Genomic DNA, 17,693 nt, shown 5'->3' on the forward strand with positions numbered 1-17,693 from the left:
ACCTCCTGCTCATAGTGCAAAGTCTTCTCAAGGCTTCTTAAGGTTAAGGTCTGGACAATCCATGTGTAAAAAATGCACATCAGCTGACCTCATTCTTTCAGCACATACTGTTGCTGAACCTAGACCTGACCAACTGCAGCATCAACCCCACATCATTTACTTACTTAAATCCTTTTAGTTATCCTTTTTCTTTGGCCAGGCAGTGTATGATGTAGCTCTGGTATACATGTGATGCTGTGGATTGAGGAATTTTAAATGTCTGTAGAAATCAACCTCAGAAAAGAAATATCCCATCCATCTGCATCTGTGTCTTGCCATGAGCACACTGGCCAGTGATTAACTTCACTCAAAAGATAACACCTCACAATTTATGTATAGGTGTGGGCCCTGAGGCAAAACCTCAAAAACTATTTTTTTTGTAGTGTAGTTCATTGTTAGTGTAGTTTTATGTATCTATTATATAACTGAGTTATTTTGGTGTATCATCTTGTGTTTTTTTGGCTGAATTTGGTTACTGTTTTTGGTGCTGAAAAGGCCATTGATTTGGAACAACCATTTGAGTAACTGGACTCATGACCTACATAGAAGTGAGGTGACCCCCATGGCCCAGATCCAGTGAAAAATGGCAGCCCCCAATAATAGCACAAAGAGAGGTCAAAGGCAGTTTATTTTACTTTATACACATTTATACAGGTTTAGAATGAAATGGTCAAACCTGTCCATACATAAGCACGCACACACACACACACACACACACTCGCACACAATCACAGTATAGTGATATATTAAAAAAATTATTTCATTAGTTTGAAGGATATTTGTATACTCAGCATTTTTATTTAGAGCAGTTTCTTTGCTTAAATGTAAAAAATAACATTACTTCCTCCTGAGAATGATCATTTATTGACCATTACTGATTACTTTACATATTTAAACTTTAACGTTAATCTTTAACTTTTTGACTTTTTTATCATTTCACCACATTTGCCTTTGGATCCAGGGGGGGTTCTCCAAAGAAAACTGCATCACTCCAATTCTGCATTACCTAAAAAAATACATTTATTAGTATTTCAGTTCCCATCATCAAACATGAAACTAATGGCAGTACAATGTTATGGTGTTTTACCATGGCACAAGCCCAGACCTGTTGTAGACCCATTTTATTTTTAACAAGACCATATAAAACAGACAAGCAAAAAATATCAAATGACTGGCTGCGAGGTTTGGGTGTCCATTACAATCCAATCAATCCAAGTGTAAATCAATATATTATTTTCTTTTTGCTGCCTTAAATCAAGGGATAACATGACATACCGTACTTTAAAGTTTTACTTTTTACATCCAAAACAGAGAAGGTGTGTCTGTGTGTCTTTAACATGTGTCTGACCAAGCCTGAACTGTTGAAATGCTGGAAATGAAGAGGCAGACTTAAAAGGGTGCTTGGAGTGATTAATGTGTTTAACACTACAAACTGTCCGTAGAGCATTTCAGAACACTGCATATCCACCATATCACATTCTTGTTATTGTCCCTAGTCAGAATATGCAAGAGGACATGTAGTTGTTCAGATATTAGTTAGAACAAAGAAGCATTGCATACAGGTTTACTTTTACATTCTCAGGTTAACACATGCACCACTGTTCATAACATTTTTGGGGGTTAGAGGTCCCTTTCCTCCAGGAAGTTCATTCTGGGCGTGTTGGTTTGTTTCTCGTTTGTTCCAAAACTCTGTTTTGTGTATACCCTTATGTCCATAGCAGTGACTGGGATTCGCATCTTGTGCTTTTATGGTTGGGCAGATCCTCTGGGGTTCGTTGAGATAATCAGTGGAAAGATCCTTTTGCACTTCTGCAATAACCAAATAAAGCTCTGAGCAATGTTTATAATAGTCTGAGCCTATTAACATGTCCCCTTAGGATCTTCCCCTGGCTTTTGTTCCATTCAAATATTTCTGGGCTCAAGTTTCCTTCTGTTTTTTTTCTCCCATATATCTCCTCCATTGGAAATGCATAAGAGTGGTCAACCATTTTGCACTGTCTTCCCGATGTCATGCTTCTCTCTTTTTTTTAAGGTTTTTTTTTGTTAGGCTGCGTGGTTGCTGTAGCTGATGTAGGTCTGTTTGGGGCTCAGTCCTGGAAAAAATAAGACAACATATCTTTTATTATACAAGAAGATTCAAATCCCTCCGTGTGGTAAGCAGCAGCTTTTTATGTGACGAACAGTAAAGCTAAAAGCCTGTTATTCTCTAAAACCCAAAGCCTGTGGTGGCTGTATCTCCACGGACAACGGCTCCCACTGCAGATGCAAGTTGGAGCCGTTTGTTTGCATAATCACCCACGTTATTTCTGCTGAGTCAGTCCGTTCTTCTTCTATTCATTACTGTTGTACAAAGGCCTTCTACATTCAGCCCTGTATTATTGATAATCTAGTACTGGAAGTGGAGACCAGTAAGGGACTACATGCTAACTGCAAGTTAACCAGTTTATCTCCATATAACATACAACCGGTCAAAATATTAACTAAACTCACCTACAGTCGGTGCTATGAATTAATGTTAACCTTATTTTTTGCAGTGACCTAATTCTGCCTACTGCATAATACAAAACATAAAAGAAGTACTGCAGAGCACTGAAGCTTTTCAGATCCCCCATGTTGAACTAGGGCTTCATAAAACATCTTATTGCTTTTTAAACTGGTGGTATTTTTTAAAGGATTTTAAAGAAGCTGTCAATGTGTTTTAATCTGTTAATACTTTAGGCCACTTGTGCCTATTAAACCCACCATCAACTGCCAACAATATTGAACGTGCTGATTGAAGGATTGTGCCCTTTTATGTTTCCTCGGTTGAACTGGAGTTGGAAAGCACTATATTGAAAAGTGTAAATTGATCTCTTGAACCAGAATTAAGACAAACCTATTCAATTACAAAACACTATAAAAACTTCCACACTATAAAAAATATCAGGCCAATCCATTCTGAATGATTAATTAACTGGTTATATATTTATTATATATATTTTTCTTCTTTTATGAATTAATTTCATTTTTACGAGCTCATCAAGTTTAAGCAGATCATAAGTTTAGTCCCCAGCAAGGGCTCAGCGCTCCATTGTCAAATACTTCCCAATCAGTTCTACAGTATATTTCTGTATAAACCTGACCTGAAACATCAGATTTCCACAGAAGTTAATGATGAGAACCAAATCAAGCAAATGAGACAAAATATTATACTTTTATATTTTAATGTTAATATTACAAAAATATGTGAACCTTTATAAAGCTTCCAGTATCTGATGTGATGCCAACTAGTGTTTAGTCCTGTTACCTATTAGCTAGCTTGTAGAAATTTTGGCCAGTTATTTAAAAACAGCTTCAGTCTGTTATGCTGTTAAGCTCAGGATTTTTACTTGGCCATTTAAAAACATTAATTTTATTTTATTATTTTAATAATTGGTAGAATGACTGACTTGTGTGCTTAAGGTAATTATTTAATCTTTTTTTTAGCTAACGTATGGATTTTCTCACATTTTCTTTTAGAATTCACTGTTCCATAATGCAGCAAAACAGGCACAACCATGATACTACCATCACCATGTTTTACAGATTGGATACGTTTTTAAGAGCAGCAGCTTTCTCCTTGCAGTCCTGATATGTGAACCATTGTTGTTCATTGTTCTTCTAATGGTTTCCTTTACCTTTAACTTTAGCCAATGTGAGAAATGCCTTTAGTTGCTTAGAAGCTACTTAAGGTTGTTTGTTTGCTCATTTACTAATGTTTTTACTGATTTGATTAATAAAAAAACTGTCCCAGAATGTCTGGATCATCTTCCTCACCTTGTGTTTCCAGGTTCTCACACAGCTCAGTCTTAGCCTCTCCATTGGGCCTCAGACTGCCCTTGGGGTTGAACTTGTTGGACATGGTTGCGGCGGTAACCACCGCCTTCAAGCTGCGAGTGCTTCTCTTGGCCACATTCTGCTCAGGGTGGAGGAGCACTACGTAGACTTTCGGCATATAGAGCAGACCCAGAGACACAGAAGCACTCAGACTGACCGACAGGGTAAGAGTGGTCGTCTGGATGTACATCTGCCAGATAAGAAAAAGACAAGAGGACAGAAAATTAACAAATCATATTGCGAAATTTTATTTAAAAGTTTTATATCTTAAATGAAAACTATAAATATGCCATTTATATATTGTACTGTCTGGAAGGCATAACATTGAGATTTAATACACTGTTATTAATGTGCATAAATTTCACTGCATCAGTTCTACAAGTTCAGGTAGCCATAATCGAGTTACACAGCTGCATCTTCAACCACATGAACATATAAATATGAGTTTGAGCTCACAAACTAAAAATGATATCTGCTGAAATTGCTACTGATATAAATGCAAATAGTATTTTTATAAACAATAATACGTTGCTAAATAAGATTAAATAGTTTGGAAACAACAAACAAAATGAAATGTCAGACACATGTTTTTGCTCTTGTGCTAAAATGCACTCTATCTATACTGAAGGAATTTAGTCTTTTTAAATGCTTTTGAAATAAACTAAGTAACTAAATTATTAACTAAATAATGTGTCACAGATTCACACACAAAAGACAAAAAGCAAAACAGTTGCAGCTATAAATACTGTGTAATGCGAGCAGGTAAGATTGGTAATATTTTAACACAGACTGAAGCATGTAGAAATCTCAATAAGACTAACAGGTAAAATCTGTAGTGATTGGTAGGAGTATGACACATGACCAGGCAGTTGTTTAGGATTCTGACTTAATTGAATTAGTTCTTTTAATCACTTTTAATCACACAAATATTTTTATTTTTCATGTTGCCTGAAACTACTTAATATTTAAATAGTAAACTTATAATAGTACTGATATTTTTTAACTATCCAACAGCAGTTAGCATAACTGTTTTACCACTTGTGTGGTTAAACTGAAGTAAAATTAGAAAGCCTCATAATGTCATTCTATACAGCTGTTTTAGTTCAGGGTTTTTTAAGTTTTTGATGTAATCTCCTTGAAGTTTTCACTTTTTGCTCAGTTTTACCAGTTGCCTCATTTAGCTGGTAGCTGTTTTACATCATCATTATTATGTAACCCTGACATACAAAACTAAGAAAAAAAAGCTACAAACATTTTACCCCAGGAAAAGTCACAACACCAAAAATCTAGGTTATGTAAACATGACATCAGAGGTACCATAAGCAGTCTTTATGTCAGTTGAGGCTTTTGGAATAAGTATTAATAAATGTGTATGTACAGCTCTGGAAAAAAATAAGAGACCACTTTTTACCAAATTAAAAACCTCTGGAATATAATCAATAGGAAGATGGATGATCACAAGCCATCACACCAAGCTGAACTGCTTGCAAGTAATCCAAAAGCAGTGTGTAAGACTGGTGGAGGAGAACATGCCAAGATGCATGAAAACTGTGATTAAAACCAGTGTTATTTTTGACCAAATATTGATTTCTGAACTCTTAAAACGTTATGAATATGAACTTGTTTTCTTTGTATTATTTGAGGTCTGAAAGCTCTGCATCGTTTTTGTTATTTCAGCCATTTCTAATTTTTTTGCAAATAAATGCTCTAAATAATAATGATTTTATTTGGAATTTGGGAGAAATGTTGTCCGTAGTTTATAGAATAAAACAACAATGTTCATTTTACTCAAACATATACCTATAAATAGCAAAATCAGAGAAACTGATTCACAACTGTGAAGTGATCTTCAATTTTTTTCCAGAGATGTATGTTCATATAATTTTTCATGAAGGTGTCGGGTAGTCTTCTTAACATTGCTCTATAGTAAAGATTACATACAAACATACGTTCTGTGCTCTATTATTATATGTGTGTTTATGTCTAAATACAGTTTATATATGTTTCATGATTTAGACATGGGAATGAGATTTTATTTAACGCATGAAATATACTTTCTTGAGCATTGCTAATAATAGGAATGTCTTCAGTAAATAGATCAGGACTGGCTCTGCGTTCTGCTCGTCAATGCTCATGATTCTGCACAGTGAAAAGCCTGCCAAGAAAAGCCATAATTTAGCCGTGTTCAGGGGCTCAATTACTGCACATATATGGCATATCTGCAGGGGGTCATGAATAACCTGTACTTCCCCAACCCCACAGCCGCCCCTGCAGTCATATATTGTCTCTGCCACGTGAAGAAATACAGATTACAGTGTAATGACAGAGGACAGACTTTTTTTTTTAAATATTCACTGGTTTTTAATGATAAATTTTAGACCGAATAGATAGAAAAGGCAAACACAGCATCCATTACATTTCAAATAATGCTTTTTAAATTTGTTTCCTAGAGCAAGTGCTGAATCCCTTCAGTATCATTACAGAAAGAAAAATAGGGGTACTTTTTTACTCCTCTTTTGGGGGAAGGAAGTGAACTGGAAAGAATACAGAAATAGCTGTTAATGTAAAAAAAAAACACACACAATGAATATAAATGTACAGAGGATAAGAATACAAAAGTACAACATAGATGTCTTAAATAGCCACGGAACTTACAAATATGTCTATGCAGATTAGCATCGGGCTTAGATTCTCTGCTTGAACCCGAGCAGACCCGAAAATTCCCACCACTTTCTCGGGCTCTGTTTTTTAATGCTATTTTAATTTTATGTAACAAATCAAACTGTGTTTAAAAAAAAGCTGTACAAGTTAGAATGTTAAAATCATGCAGCTCTGGAACTGCAGCGAGCACTGTACAAATTATATTAGAGAAGAGGAGATCGGTTCTTAATAAACATTTTTTCTTAAATAATAGGTCTATGCTTCTTCAGTGTTCCAATGTTAATTAAGTGCCTTTTGAAAGGATTTCGCTCATTTAAACAGCCCAAAAATTATTTAAAAAGCTCAGTTTTAGTGCTCTACTAACTTAAAAAAAAAAAATAATAATAATTCGGGCTCAAAATGACAGTGTATGGGGCAGGGCGGAGCGGGCTCGGGCAGAACATGCACAGGCTTGGGCCGGGTCGGGCTGGATTTTTTGGGCCCTATCTAAGCTCTAGATGAGTGTGGTGGCTGGAAGTGAGGGATGTTCAGCTAAATTTGCTACCTTGCTAAAGTTGCTATCTTTGTAACGGAAAACACTGACTGAATCCAATGTTTATTCCTATCTTGACAACGCAGGTGCGCCACATACACTCGCGTACACCCCAGCTCATTACATACACACAGGAACTCGCAGCAGTGCGCATATTTAAATTTTACATCAACAATAAAACGAAAACTAAATAAAATAACAATGTTGGCCCCATGAACGAGCTGCTCGTGCACCTTCACAACGTGAACGATCAGGTCAGTTTCCTCGGCTGAGAAGCGAAAAGCACTGCGCCGTTAAAATACCAATCCCCCCCAATGCCATAAAGGCAAGAGACACTCTGATTTGTTTATTTCACATTACACCCCGAAAAACACAGCCTAGATTAATTAAGATCATTAGTACATGCCTTTTGTGCGTATCGAGCAGCACAAGGTGTACTTTTCCTGTCATTACAATAGCAAAGACACACTGACACGCCCTTTATCAAGCTGGTTGACGGCTCATCCATAGATAACTAAAATAGGCCCCTTAATGTGTTTATTGGCTTCCACTCTACCAATGTTTTAACCAGTTTTAAATAGTGGCACTGAGGCACTAAAATTTGATCATTTTGCTTGCCATCAGCTGCCTTTTTGGTTTAGTAGAGTTTTAGCATTTTTTTCTTCTTTTTTTTTAACCTGATATGTTTCTATTTAGCTCACATATTTTGCAGGCTGTTTAAAGGGACCTTTATGAATAAATCTTACTTATATACTAATTACTTTGAAGGTCTAATTAACTCATTATCTCAATGATACTCATGTAAAAATGAACCAAATGAATATAGCATTTCTACTGAAAGTATATCACCGCAGTTAATTAGATAGTTTCCACACCTTTTCCATTATTTAAGTATGATTTAACAGGCATTCCTCTACTAATTTTTTAGATTTAGCGTAGACTAAATCTTTCAGACTCTAGAATTTCATTATTAAAGCAGTATCTGAAAGTATCTGATAACGAGAAGCAGAGCACCGTTGCTGATTGATTCTGTAGCAGTGAGAAACTCACTGGGGATCTATATGTAACTCAGTACTTGTAGTTTGACCTGAAACTTTTTACTCCTACACAAATTGTTTTTGGGTGGGAGAAAATCATCTTGAGTAGGCGTGAGGAGAGTAGCAGCCTTCACAAGAAATAGAGACATGCTCAGTAAGGAGAAAACGCTCTGTGCTCTTCAGTACAGCTACTGCTGTGGCTTATTTTTATCATCCACAAAACTCGACAACTCCAGTTCAGCAATCATGTGCTGGCTTACACGGGTGTGTTAAATACAATCTGTGTTAATTTATGTTATTTTTCACCACAATACAATACACTTTCAGTTCAGATGTAAAAGGCAATGCTAACAGTGATTGGCAGATTTTCCTAAAAAGTTTTTTTTCTAAAAATGAACAGTAATGACAAAGAAAATTTCATATCACAACTAGGGGTGTGCCATATTGTTGTACGTGATTATATCGGAAACATTTTTGAATATCATAAACTATATTATACCCTAAAATATCGTCCATATCACCGACCCCTAAATATCACATCAGAGCAAAACTTTTTTGCTGTTTTTAGCAAAAGAGAAGTTTACACTGATGTCATTTCCCATTATATATCTACTAGAAAGAGATTATATCTGTCCAGTGCCATTTATTTTACTTTAATCCTGAATATATGGTTTCATGACATTTTGGATAATTGATTTCTATTACAAATCTAATAAAATTCTTGTATTTTTTAATATCTCAGTTAGGGGTGAGCCATATCACATTGTATTCAATAATAACATTTAATTTACATTTTGTTGCAGTAGTGTATTCTTGATTTTTATTTTATTTAGTGATTTGTCATATCGGCAATAGTATAGTTATTACGACAATTAAATATCGTGATATTATTTTAGGGCCATATTGCCCATCCCAATCACAACCACCACATCTATTGCAATTATATACTGTACTTTTAGGTACATGCACAGAATAGTTCAACTATTTATCTTTACAAAAAGAGTAGAACATTAGATGCAGGTAAACAAACAGTAAACAGCAACAAGCATTTCCTTTTTTGTAAAAATTTGTTGATATCCTTGGATCTGTTTTAAAAAACAAAGCTTGGTTTCAGATTTCTTATGGGAGCCCCAGTCATGATGTGTTTAATTGCAAAACTATCTCACTTAATATACCATTTATTTATTTTGAATGATGAATAAATTCCATAGACTAATGAAAAAACCTTGCTTGACTTGGAAATTTAATCAAAACTGGTCAAACTGTTGGCTAGAATAGAGTTTTTACCTTAAAAATTTCTCAACACACATTGCTTGTGCATGTCTCTATTAATTTCCATTCTAACGAGGGCCAAAAACACACTCTTGCAAATGTGTTTTGCTGCAAAGTTCTCAGATTCTTGTTTCTTGTGATTTGCTAATGTAGGCACTGTTACTCATTCAACTATCAACAGATTCAGATTATATTCAATATTCAAAAACCTGCAAAGTTGGTGAGATGACAGAGAGAGAGAGGAGAGAGCTGTATGTTCCATCTCTATTAGGAAATCCCAGCATATTTACAGAGTAAATATATGGAATAAACTCAGCGCCCCTGGGTGGAAACATCAGTTTGGAAATGGGGCTTATTTTGTTTTTGTCTGTTTAAAGTCTGTTTCTTGTAAATATGCCCTAGAATGTAATATAAAGTATAAAATAATATATTTACCAAGCTACTGCTGAATAATTAAATTCTCACCGGAAGGCACTGAGAGAACACTTGAGGGGACAGTAACACAACTTGGAATAAGTACAAAAAGTAATTACAGTGTTTTTGTTACAGTGTTAAAAGCTATAAAGGTGATAAAAGGCTAGAATAGGCAAGGCTAGGCTAGGCTATGTGGCCCCTGTGAGCCATCGTGGTGTTGTAAACTTGCCAATAAAAGCAGAGCTTATCACTGTTTTTTTCCACCAAGGCTGCTATAGCATCTAGGATTTTTTTGCCCCAACAAAAAGTCACATAGTCACTAATTCTACATCTAAAAAATATCTATTATTGCATAGATGCATTATTTGGCACTTTTGATGAAGCTATTGCACAAGAAAAGGCAAAAACAAAGAAAACCTACTTTAAGCAAACAACTAAATCATTTCAAGTGAAATGTACTGTGTAAGTGACTATTTCTCAAATTCACAGAGTATTTGCTTTTATTTATTAATGTAAATCAGGGCCAGTTCACCTTATAGACTTTCATTTAATAAGTTTGGATTAGTAATGGGGGTAACACTGAGGCCTTTAGTCAATGTAAAGCCACTCTCAGCAGCCTTCAACCTGGAGGCCAAGCAGTCAACCATTACATAAGATATACAGAAGGTAGCCTGGGGAAATGACTACACAGTGATGGTGAATGTCAGTGACAGGAGGATATTTAATTAAAACTACTAAGTTCACAATACAGGATTTTATTAAATGAATTATTCTGTTTTCTGTTTTTACTCAGCTTTCACAATATGGCTGCCAGTCATGTTTGCAGTGGCAAAAGAATGACGCTACTGAGCATGCTCAGTAGGGGTGGGCGATATGGCCCTAAAATAATATCACAATATTTCATGGTATTTTCATGATAACGATACTCTTGGCGATATGACAAATCATTGAATAAAAAAAAATATTTCAAGAATACACTACTGTAACAAAATAAAAATTACATTTTTTTTATTGCATATGATATGCTATGGCACACCCTTAACTAAGATATTAAAAATTCAAGAATTTTATCAGATTTGTTACAGAAGTCATTGATCCAGAATGTCATGATACTAATAATGGACTCTAAATATCTCCATATATCCAGGATTAAAGTAAAAAAAAGAATGATACTAGACAGATATAGTCTGTTTCTAGTAGATATATAACAGACAATGAGAACAGTGTTCATTTTCCTTTTGCTAAAATCAGCTAAAAACTAGTACCTAGTATGATGTGATAATTAGTGGTGGGTGATACGGCACAATATTTCAGGGTATATTATCGTTCACGATAATCAAAAATGTTGGCGATATTACTGCGTATGATACAATATGGCACACCACTTTTTTACTGCTTAATTGTTGAAAGTTATCTTAACTCAAACAATAATTAAAATCATTTTTGCCTTGTATTTGACTGGAGTTTTAAAACACTGATTAAGAAATGCATTTTGTTGGTAACCAGGTAAAGTTTTCTCATTTATTAAAATCATAGAAACTACCATTTTACATTGTAGTGAGAAATGCTTGCTATCGGTTCTTGCAGATTCTTCCTCATGTGTAGGTAAGTGGATCTGACTCTGAGTTCTGACTGCACGCAGAGAGAGTAGAAAAAAGCTGTATCAATGAATTAGTTTCACTGAGTGAGAAGAAAAGGGATTTAATTGCCAAACAATCTAACTTCCCACCTATTTGTGACCCACTGCTGAGATCTATGGTGCTCACTGTCAGTGAAAGGATTTCCAGCATAAGCATGGAGAGAAAGACTGTGCTCATGAGAAGAAAAAAAATCTCAGTGAGGAACTGAAGCTCCTAAACACTACAAACTTCTACAGATTAAGACATTAAATAGAACACTTATAACAACTTAGTTAATGCATACAAATGCATGCTGTTTACTTTACAAACAAACTGCAGGTAGAACAGCAGTGGTTCATTAACATTCTAACTGTGCTTTGTCACTCAGGTATTGGGTCCTTTGGGAGCTTTACTGCCTGGAACAGTAAACAGGTCATTTAAAGATGAGGAGATGCTGGTGTTACCACTGCAGATACAACCCCAAACTGTAAAAGACTAGGACAGTATGGAAAATGCAAATGCTTGGTGTCCTACATTTACTTTGACTTTTATTTCTTTGAAGACAGTACAAACTCAAAATAGTTCATGTTGTATATGCTACATTTAATTTAATTTAATATACATAAATTTCTGCATTTTAGACCTGGAGCACAATCCAAAAAAGTTGGGATGAGGGCAATATTGGAATAAAATAATGATCAAGATAATGATATGATAGGTGATGTAAATAGGTGGTTGTATTTGTATTTTGTTTCAAAAGCAGCATCTACAAATAATACATTTTTGAGAAGCAAAAAAGGGTTCCAGATCATGATAAAATTATTAAAATGTTTTAAAACAATGCTTATTAAAGAAAGATTGGAAAGAATTTGCGTATGTCTCATATATGTGGTGCATAAAATCAATTTAAATGTCTCATTCCCTTGTTTTTTCATTCAAGTGATCCAGTGTTTCTATTAAGCCCTGTTTTAGATAACTGGATTAGAGGTCTCTAAAGAAAGATAGGATTTCGGCTCTTGCTCATGAATATTCATGAATGCAAACATATCGTCTCTGACTGGCTAACAGCACTGCAGCAGAGAATGCCTACCTGCCTGCCTTCACAGTCAAATTTACAGCTCTAAAACTCAAAGGACAAAATGTTTTCAGAGATACAGATTTTGCTGCAGCCCGGATTCAGCTCTGACTATGGGCGGTCCCAAGTCAAGGTGGGCGAGGCCATAAACTCACAAGTTGACATAGACATGGTGCTTTTCCTGATCGACTCGTTTTTCTGAGTATTTTCTTTTCTTATCTACTGCAGACAATGGAGGCTAAGGAACAGTTTCATATGCAACATGTATATACAAAAAAAGTGGAGTTTAGTGTAAGGAGATCTTTGAGTAATCAGTAAAGAAACGGGAAAGGGTTGGAAGCCTAATTAAAAACCCATGGTCTCCCATGGATCCCTCAGACTGTACTGCACCAAGAGCCATCATTTAACAATAGCTGATAAAACCACATGAACAAGAGATCACTTTACTAACCTTTATCAACATCATGCTATATAATACAGAGTTACTATATTCACTACTACTACTTTACAACTCTTATGTTCACTATGTCTAGAAGAGTCATTGACATCTGGTGTCTAGGATTTACAATTACCCAGTAGGAACATGTACTGTGGTCATATAAATCAGTACTCAGTACTGATATCAGTATATTCTTTTATATTATGCACTCTGCACCGAAGACAAAAAGACCATCCAGACTGTTATCAGTAACAAGTTCTGAAGCCAGTGTCTGTCATGGTATGGAGGTTTATGTCAGTACATCTCTCTGCTGGAGCATTAATGCAACAACAATGATCCTGTTCTGTTGCTAGGCTGTTTGCAGAACAAATGGACAGCACAACACCTGAAATAGCAACGTAACATTTATTTGTGTATTGTGTTGCAGGCCATCATCTCATTTGGGGTTGAAGTTAACACATGGCTGGCAGCTGCCTGAGGATGTGTGCTGATAATGCTAGCATATCTGTCTAACATGCAGCTGACTGGCTGCTCTCCTTTCCTTAACACCTTCAAAAGGTCCAGAATGTGTTTAATCAGGCAAGTCCAATGTGGCTGCTGTAGGAAACTTTATCCATAGTTATAAATTCAACTGGAGGATGTTTTTTTTGGGGAGGGGAACAGGGGGCTGTTAAAAATGCATTAGAAATGGCAAGAGTGGCGTGAGATTAGAGCCCATTGTGTGAGACTCATGGCCAAAGCGTGAGATTTGACAGCCCAGGTCAGTATGTCTGCATAAAAACATCAGCATTCCAAAGAACACAACTCCACTGCTCCACAGCTCAATGCTCCTTTAGCCTAGCATTAGGCATAGTGCCAATAGGTTCATGTTTATCTGCTCCAGAGAGTAAAGAGTTCCATTTTATTGGCAGCGCTCTTCTACAGGAGCTAGATTAGCTGTAGGTGTACATTTGCACATCTGTGTGAAAACTGTTTGAGAGACATAGAGACTTTTATTCCAAGTATTAAAAAGGGTTTTTGATAACTAGTAAATAGAGATCAGGAGTCAGTACTTTAATAATTTCAATAATCTCCAACAATCCAGAATTCTACACAGTGCAGAGTGCACAACACAATAGAGTACAATGTGTTTCTCATATCAGTATCTCAGCCTGAGGCGAAGTATGTGCAGACGCCACGTCTGCAGTCTAATGAGAGACTCTGAAACTGAAACAGGAACACGAGACTGAACCGGGCTTAGTCCTCAGAGACTCTGTCCCAAACGGCTCAGTGAATACAGACTGCTCCACTTTCTCTTCCAATTCAGGAAACTAAAATTAGACGCCAACTTTGTCAATCACATAACCGGAAGGTTCAGTAGGTGATTTAAGTATTCAGTGTGTGAAAAAGTGGTGCTAAATTAAACTCTGCGATTCTCTAAAGAGACTTATTTTCATTCCAAGCCAAAACGACACGACATGTGTCAGATTTGTCAGATCAGATTATGATCTAGTTTCCTTTAGGGAATTAACAAAAGTGATCAGGATTCAAGCTGCATTATTAGACTGCTATGACATTACCAGTTACAGCAGCAGCAGCACATTAAGGCTCAATCCCCTTTCACCACTTGCCCCTATCACTTAGCCCTACCCAAACAGAGGGTAATGGGTAAACACCAGCTAGATGGCTGAGCAAACAACTAAAGAAACCCATACAACATTATATTTTTAGTAAAATTATGATGCCTATTGTTATCTTAGTTCCTAGTTCAATGCAGTTTTCATGTATTATGACCCTTTTCTTTATAACATTCGTAAAAACAAAAATGCTAGTAGTACGCAACGCTAGATTGCTAGTTAATTACATTTCCTGTTCCACCTTAAAATGGTACAGCAGTTACATTATAGCATCTAAGGCTGCTGCATTATTTAAGGTGTAATAAGAATATTCAAATTTCAGGAAGATAATAAATAAATGTTTTATTAAAGAAGTATAATGCTCTAAATTTAAATAAAGTGCATCACTAGTATCAGCTAATGAAGCAGTGTTCTTTAACCATTTAATTCTTTGATGTTATATCAGGTTTTTGAAGCGTTGGCCCATTTCTTAGGGGAGGATTTTAACCACTTTCCCTTGTAACATTCAAAACCAAGGGGTAGGGTGTGCAAATGAGAAATGGGATTGGACCATTTCTCTTTAAAGGACTTTAATAAGGCTGCAGTCTACATGTTGTATGTGCAGTGCATGTGTGCTGTTGTGACTAATTTAGGTTGCTTTGTGCTGTCTAATGTTACCTTATGACTTACTGTACATAATAACAATCATAAGCATAGCTTGCTGCCATGTGTCAGCTTGCTTTGACTTCACTTGTAATGTCATGTTGTCATGTGTCATGATGCTGTGACTTTTTTGCCTTTTGTTTTTTGGATGTAAAGCACCTCATGGACCTGGCTGATAACTTACTAACTTACTCACATTTAACAGGCTTCTGCACAGGGGACTTTAAATACTTAAATAGCTGTTTGGTGCTTTGCATCACTGTCACTGGGTGTTCTTTTTCTAAGGGTACATGGATGATAAAAGTCTCAAAAGGTCTCAATGATCTTTTGTACTGCTGTAAGTATTTGATTGCATCCAGCTACAGATCTATTACTGATATTAAGTCAGTAGTTTTTGGCCACCAGCACCACTTTAACTTAACCCAAAATCATGTTTTAGATTCCACAATTCCACAGATCTACAGTCCAAGGCTCGAGGGTTTTAAATGCCTCTTTCTAATGCCTGTTCTATTGGCTAGTGCCATCCTAGTTACTAATCTGGCTATTTCAATGACCCAAATGGTTCTAATTAGATACATACTGTCCAGACAAGCAGATGTGCTGTTTTGTTTTTTTTTTATCCAGGAAGCGTGACAAGAAGTGAACAGTACAACAGACCATAACTTGGTTTAAACCTGGCTGAGAAAATGGCTACTTTCAGCCATGTGTGTCAAGAGACACACTACCATGTTATTCAAAGCTTCTTTCAGTGCTGGAACACACCTGTATGTAAATACGAGTTGCCGGCCTCACTCTCAAAGAGACAATAATTACTCTGTCAAGCACACAATGGAGGAAAATCTGTGGCAAGTGAACAATTTAGCACCACTCTGTCAGCCTGCAATTCTCTTAGGTAGGGATGCATACAAATAGCAGTCTGTGGAAGTAGGGCGGCTTGCACTTGCACCTCAGTGTCAAGCTCAGACCTTCCAGCTCTGAATGCCAGACTATCTAACATACATCTCTGCAGGTGAGATAAACATGGGTCTGACTTTCCCTTTCGCTCGCTGATCACAAACTATAGAGACCAGACCAGATGCCTTCATTCAAACTATCCAGAAAGCCTCAAGTGACATTCATCACATTCGCTTTGACACAAGCTAAATGAGTGCGGGAGCCTCAGTGCTGATAAGGCGTCTGGCAGCGAGCGGGAAACGAGTGAACAGGTAGACAGATAAAGTAAATCAAGAGCTAGGAGGAAGTGAAGCGTTTAATTGCTGTAAAAAGACATGTCATCACTGTCTTGCTGCGTCTTTCCAGCTTGTCAGCTTGCCATTGTGAAGCATTGTTTTGATATGATAATATCATCAGAAGGTGTTGTTTGTTGCGGCTGGAACTTGCAAATGATCCTCTGTTTTTTTGTTTTAACATTATTATATGTATTTGTTGGTACACTGTAAGGGAGACAAGCAAAGTCAAATGCTTGTTTTAATCAAAAGAGGAGGATGCAGGAACGGTCAGATAAAAACATATGATAGTTCTAGTAAATGGTAAACTGTGTGCCCAGACATGTGCACCCCAATATGTCTTTCAAAATCAAAACTCTACACTACATATGGCAACATTGTTGTAAGAATTGACCTTTGAAAACATAGTATATTGTTTTATTTATGAGTTTAGATGAAAAGACTGTTTTATCTTGTATTGTGTTTAAACCCCAACCACTAGACTGTGTTGTGCTCTGCCGTTAGATCCCACTGTTCTAATTTGATAAAAAAAAAAAAAAATCTTTTATTCAGATGATGTTATGAAGTAGGGGTGTGCCATATCATATCGTACGTGATAATATCACCAACATTTTTAAATATCATGAACAATATTACACCCTGAAATATCATGTCATACCACTCTCCCCTATTTATCACATCAGGGTACTCCTTTTTTCCTGTTTTTAGTAAGAGAAAAAAATCAATCACACTGTTCTTATTTCCCATTATATATCTAAAAGAGACAGATTATATCTGTCCAGCATCATTTATTTTACTTTATTCCTGAATACATAAAGATATTTGAGTGCATTATTAGTATCATGACATTCTGGATCATTGACTTCTAATACAAATCCGATCAAATTCTTGTAATTTGTAATATCTCAGTTAGGGGTGTGCCATATCATATTGTATGCAGTAGTGTGTTCTTGAAATAATTTTTGTGCTTAAGTGTCATATCGCCAAGAATATCGTTATCGCGAAAATACCATGAAATATCGTGATATTATTTTAGGGCCATATTGCCCACCCCTATTATGAAGGTATGTTTTTATACTGTCACAGTTTTTAATAAAAAATATTAATAATTGCATTATTTTGCCTTACCTACGCATCATCAACATTTGAGCCATACAGCTCTGAAAAAAATAAGAGACCACTTAATTTTTTCCCCTTGATTTTACTAATTTGAAAACCTCTGGAATATAATCAAGAGGAAGATGGATGATCACAAGCCATCAAACC

General features: G+C 36.0%; 1 protein-coding gene across 2 annotated transcripts in view; it reads right to left on the reverse strand.

The window, feature by feature from the left end:
* Positions 1–649: 649 nt before the first annotated feature.
* The window catches only part of LOC103043026 (metabotropic glutamate receptor 4), a 225,924-nt gene continuing 208,880 nt past the window's right edge, over positions 650–17,693 (reverse strand). For both annotated transcript variants that reach the window (XM_007253293.4, XM_007253294.4), the window contains 2 exons: positions 3,835–4,084; positions 650–2,132 (listed from right to left, as the gene is read on the reverse strand). In XM_007253293.4, the coding sequence (XP_007253355.2) occupies positions 2,083–2,132; positions 3,835–4,084 (300 nt within the window). In that variant the 3' untranslated portion in view covers positions 650–2,082. The remainder of the gene's footprint in view (positions 2,133–3,834; positions 4,085–17,693) is intronic.

Source organism: Astyanax mexicanus, chromosome 5 (assembly GCF_023375975.1).
Source record: "Astyanax mexicanus isolate ESR-SI-001 chromosome 5, AstMex3_surface, whole genome shotgun sequence".
Classification (NCBI taxonomy): Eukaryota; Metazoa; Chordata; class Actinopteri; order Characiformes; family Acestrorhamphidae; genus Astyanax; species Astyanax mexicanus.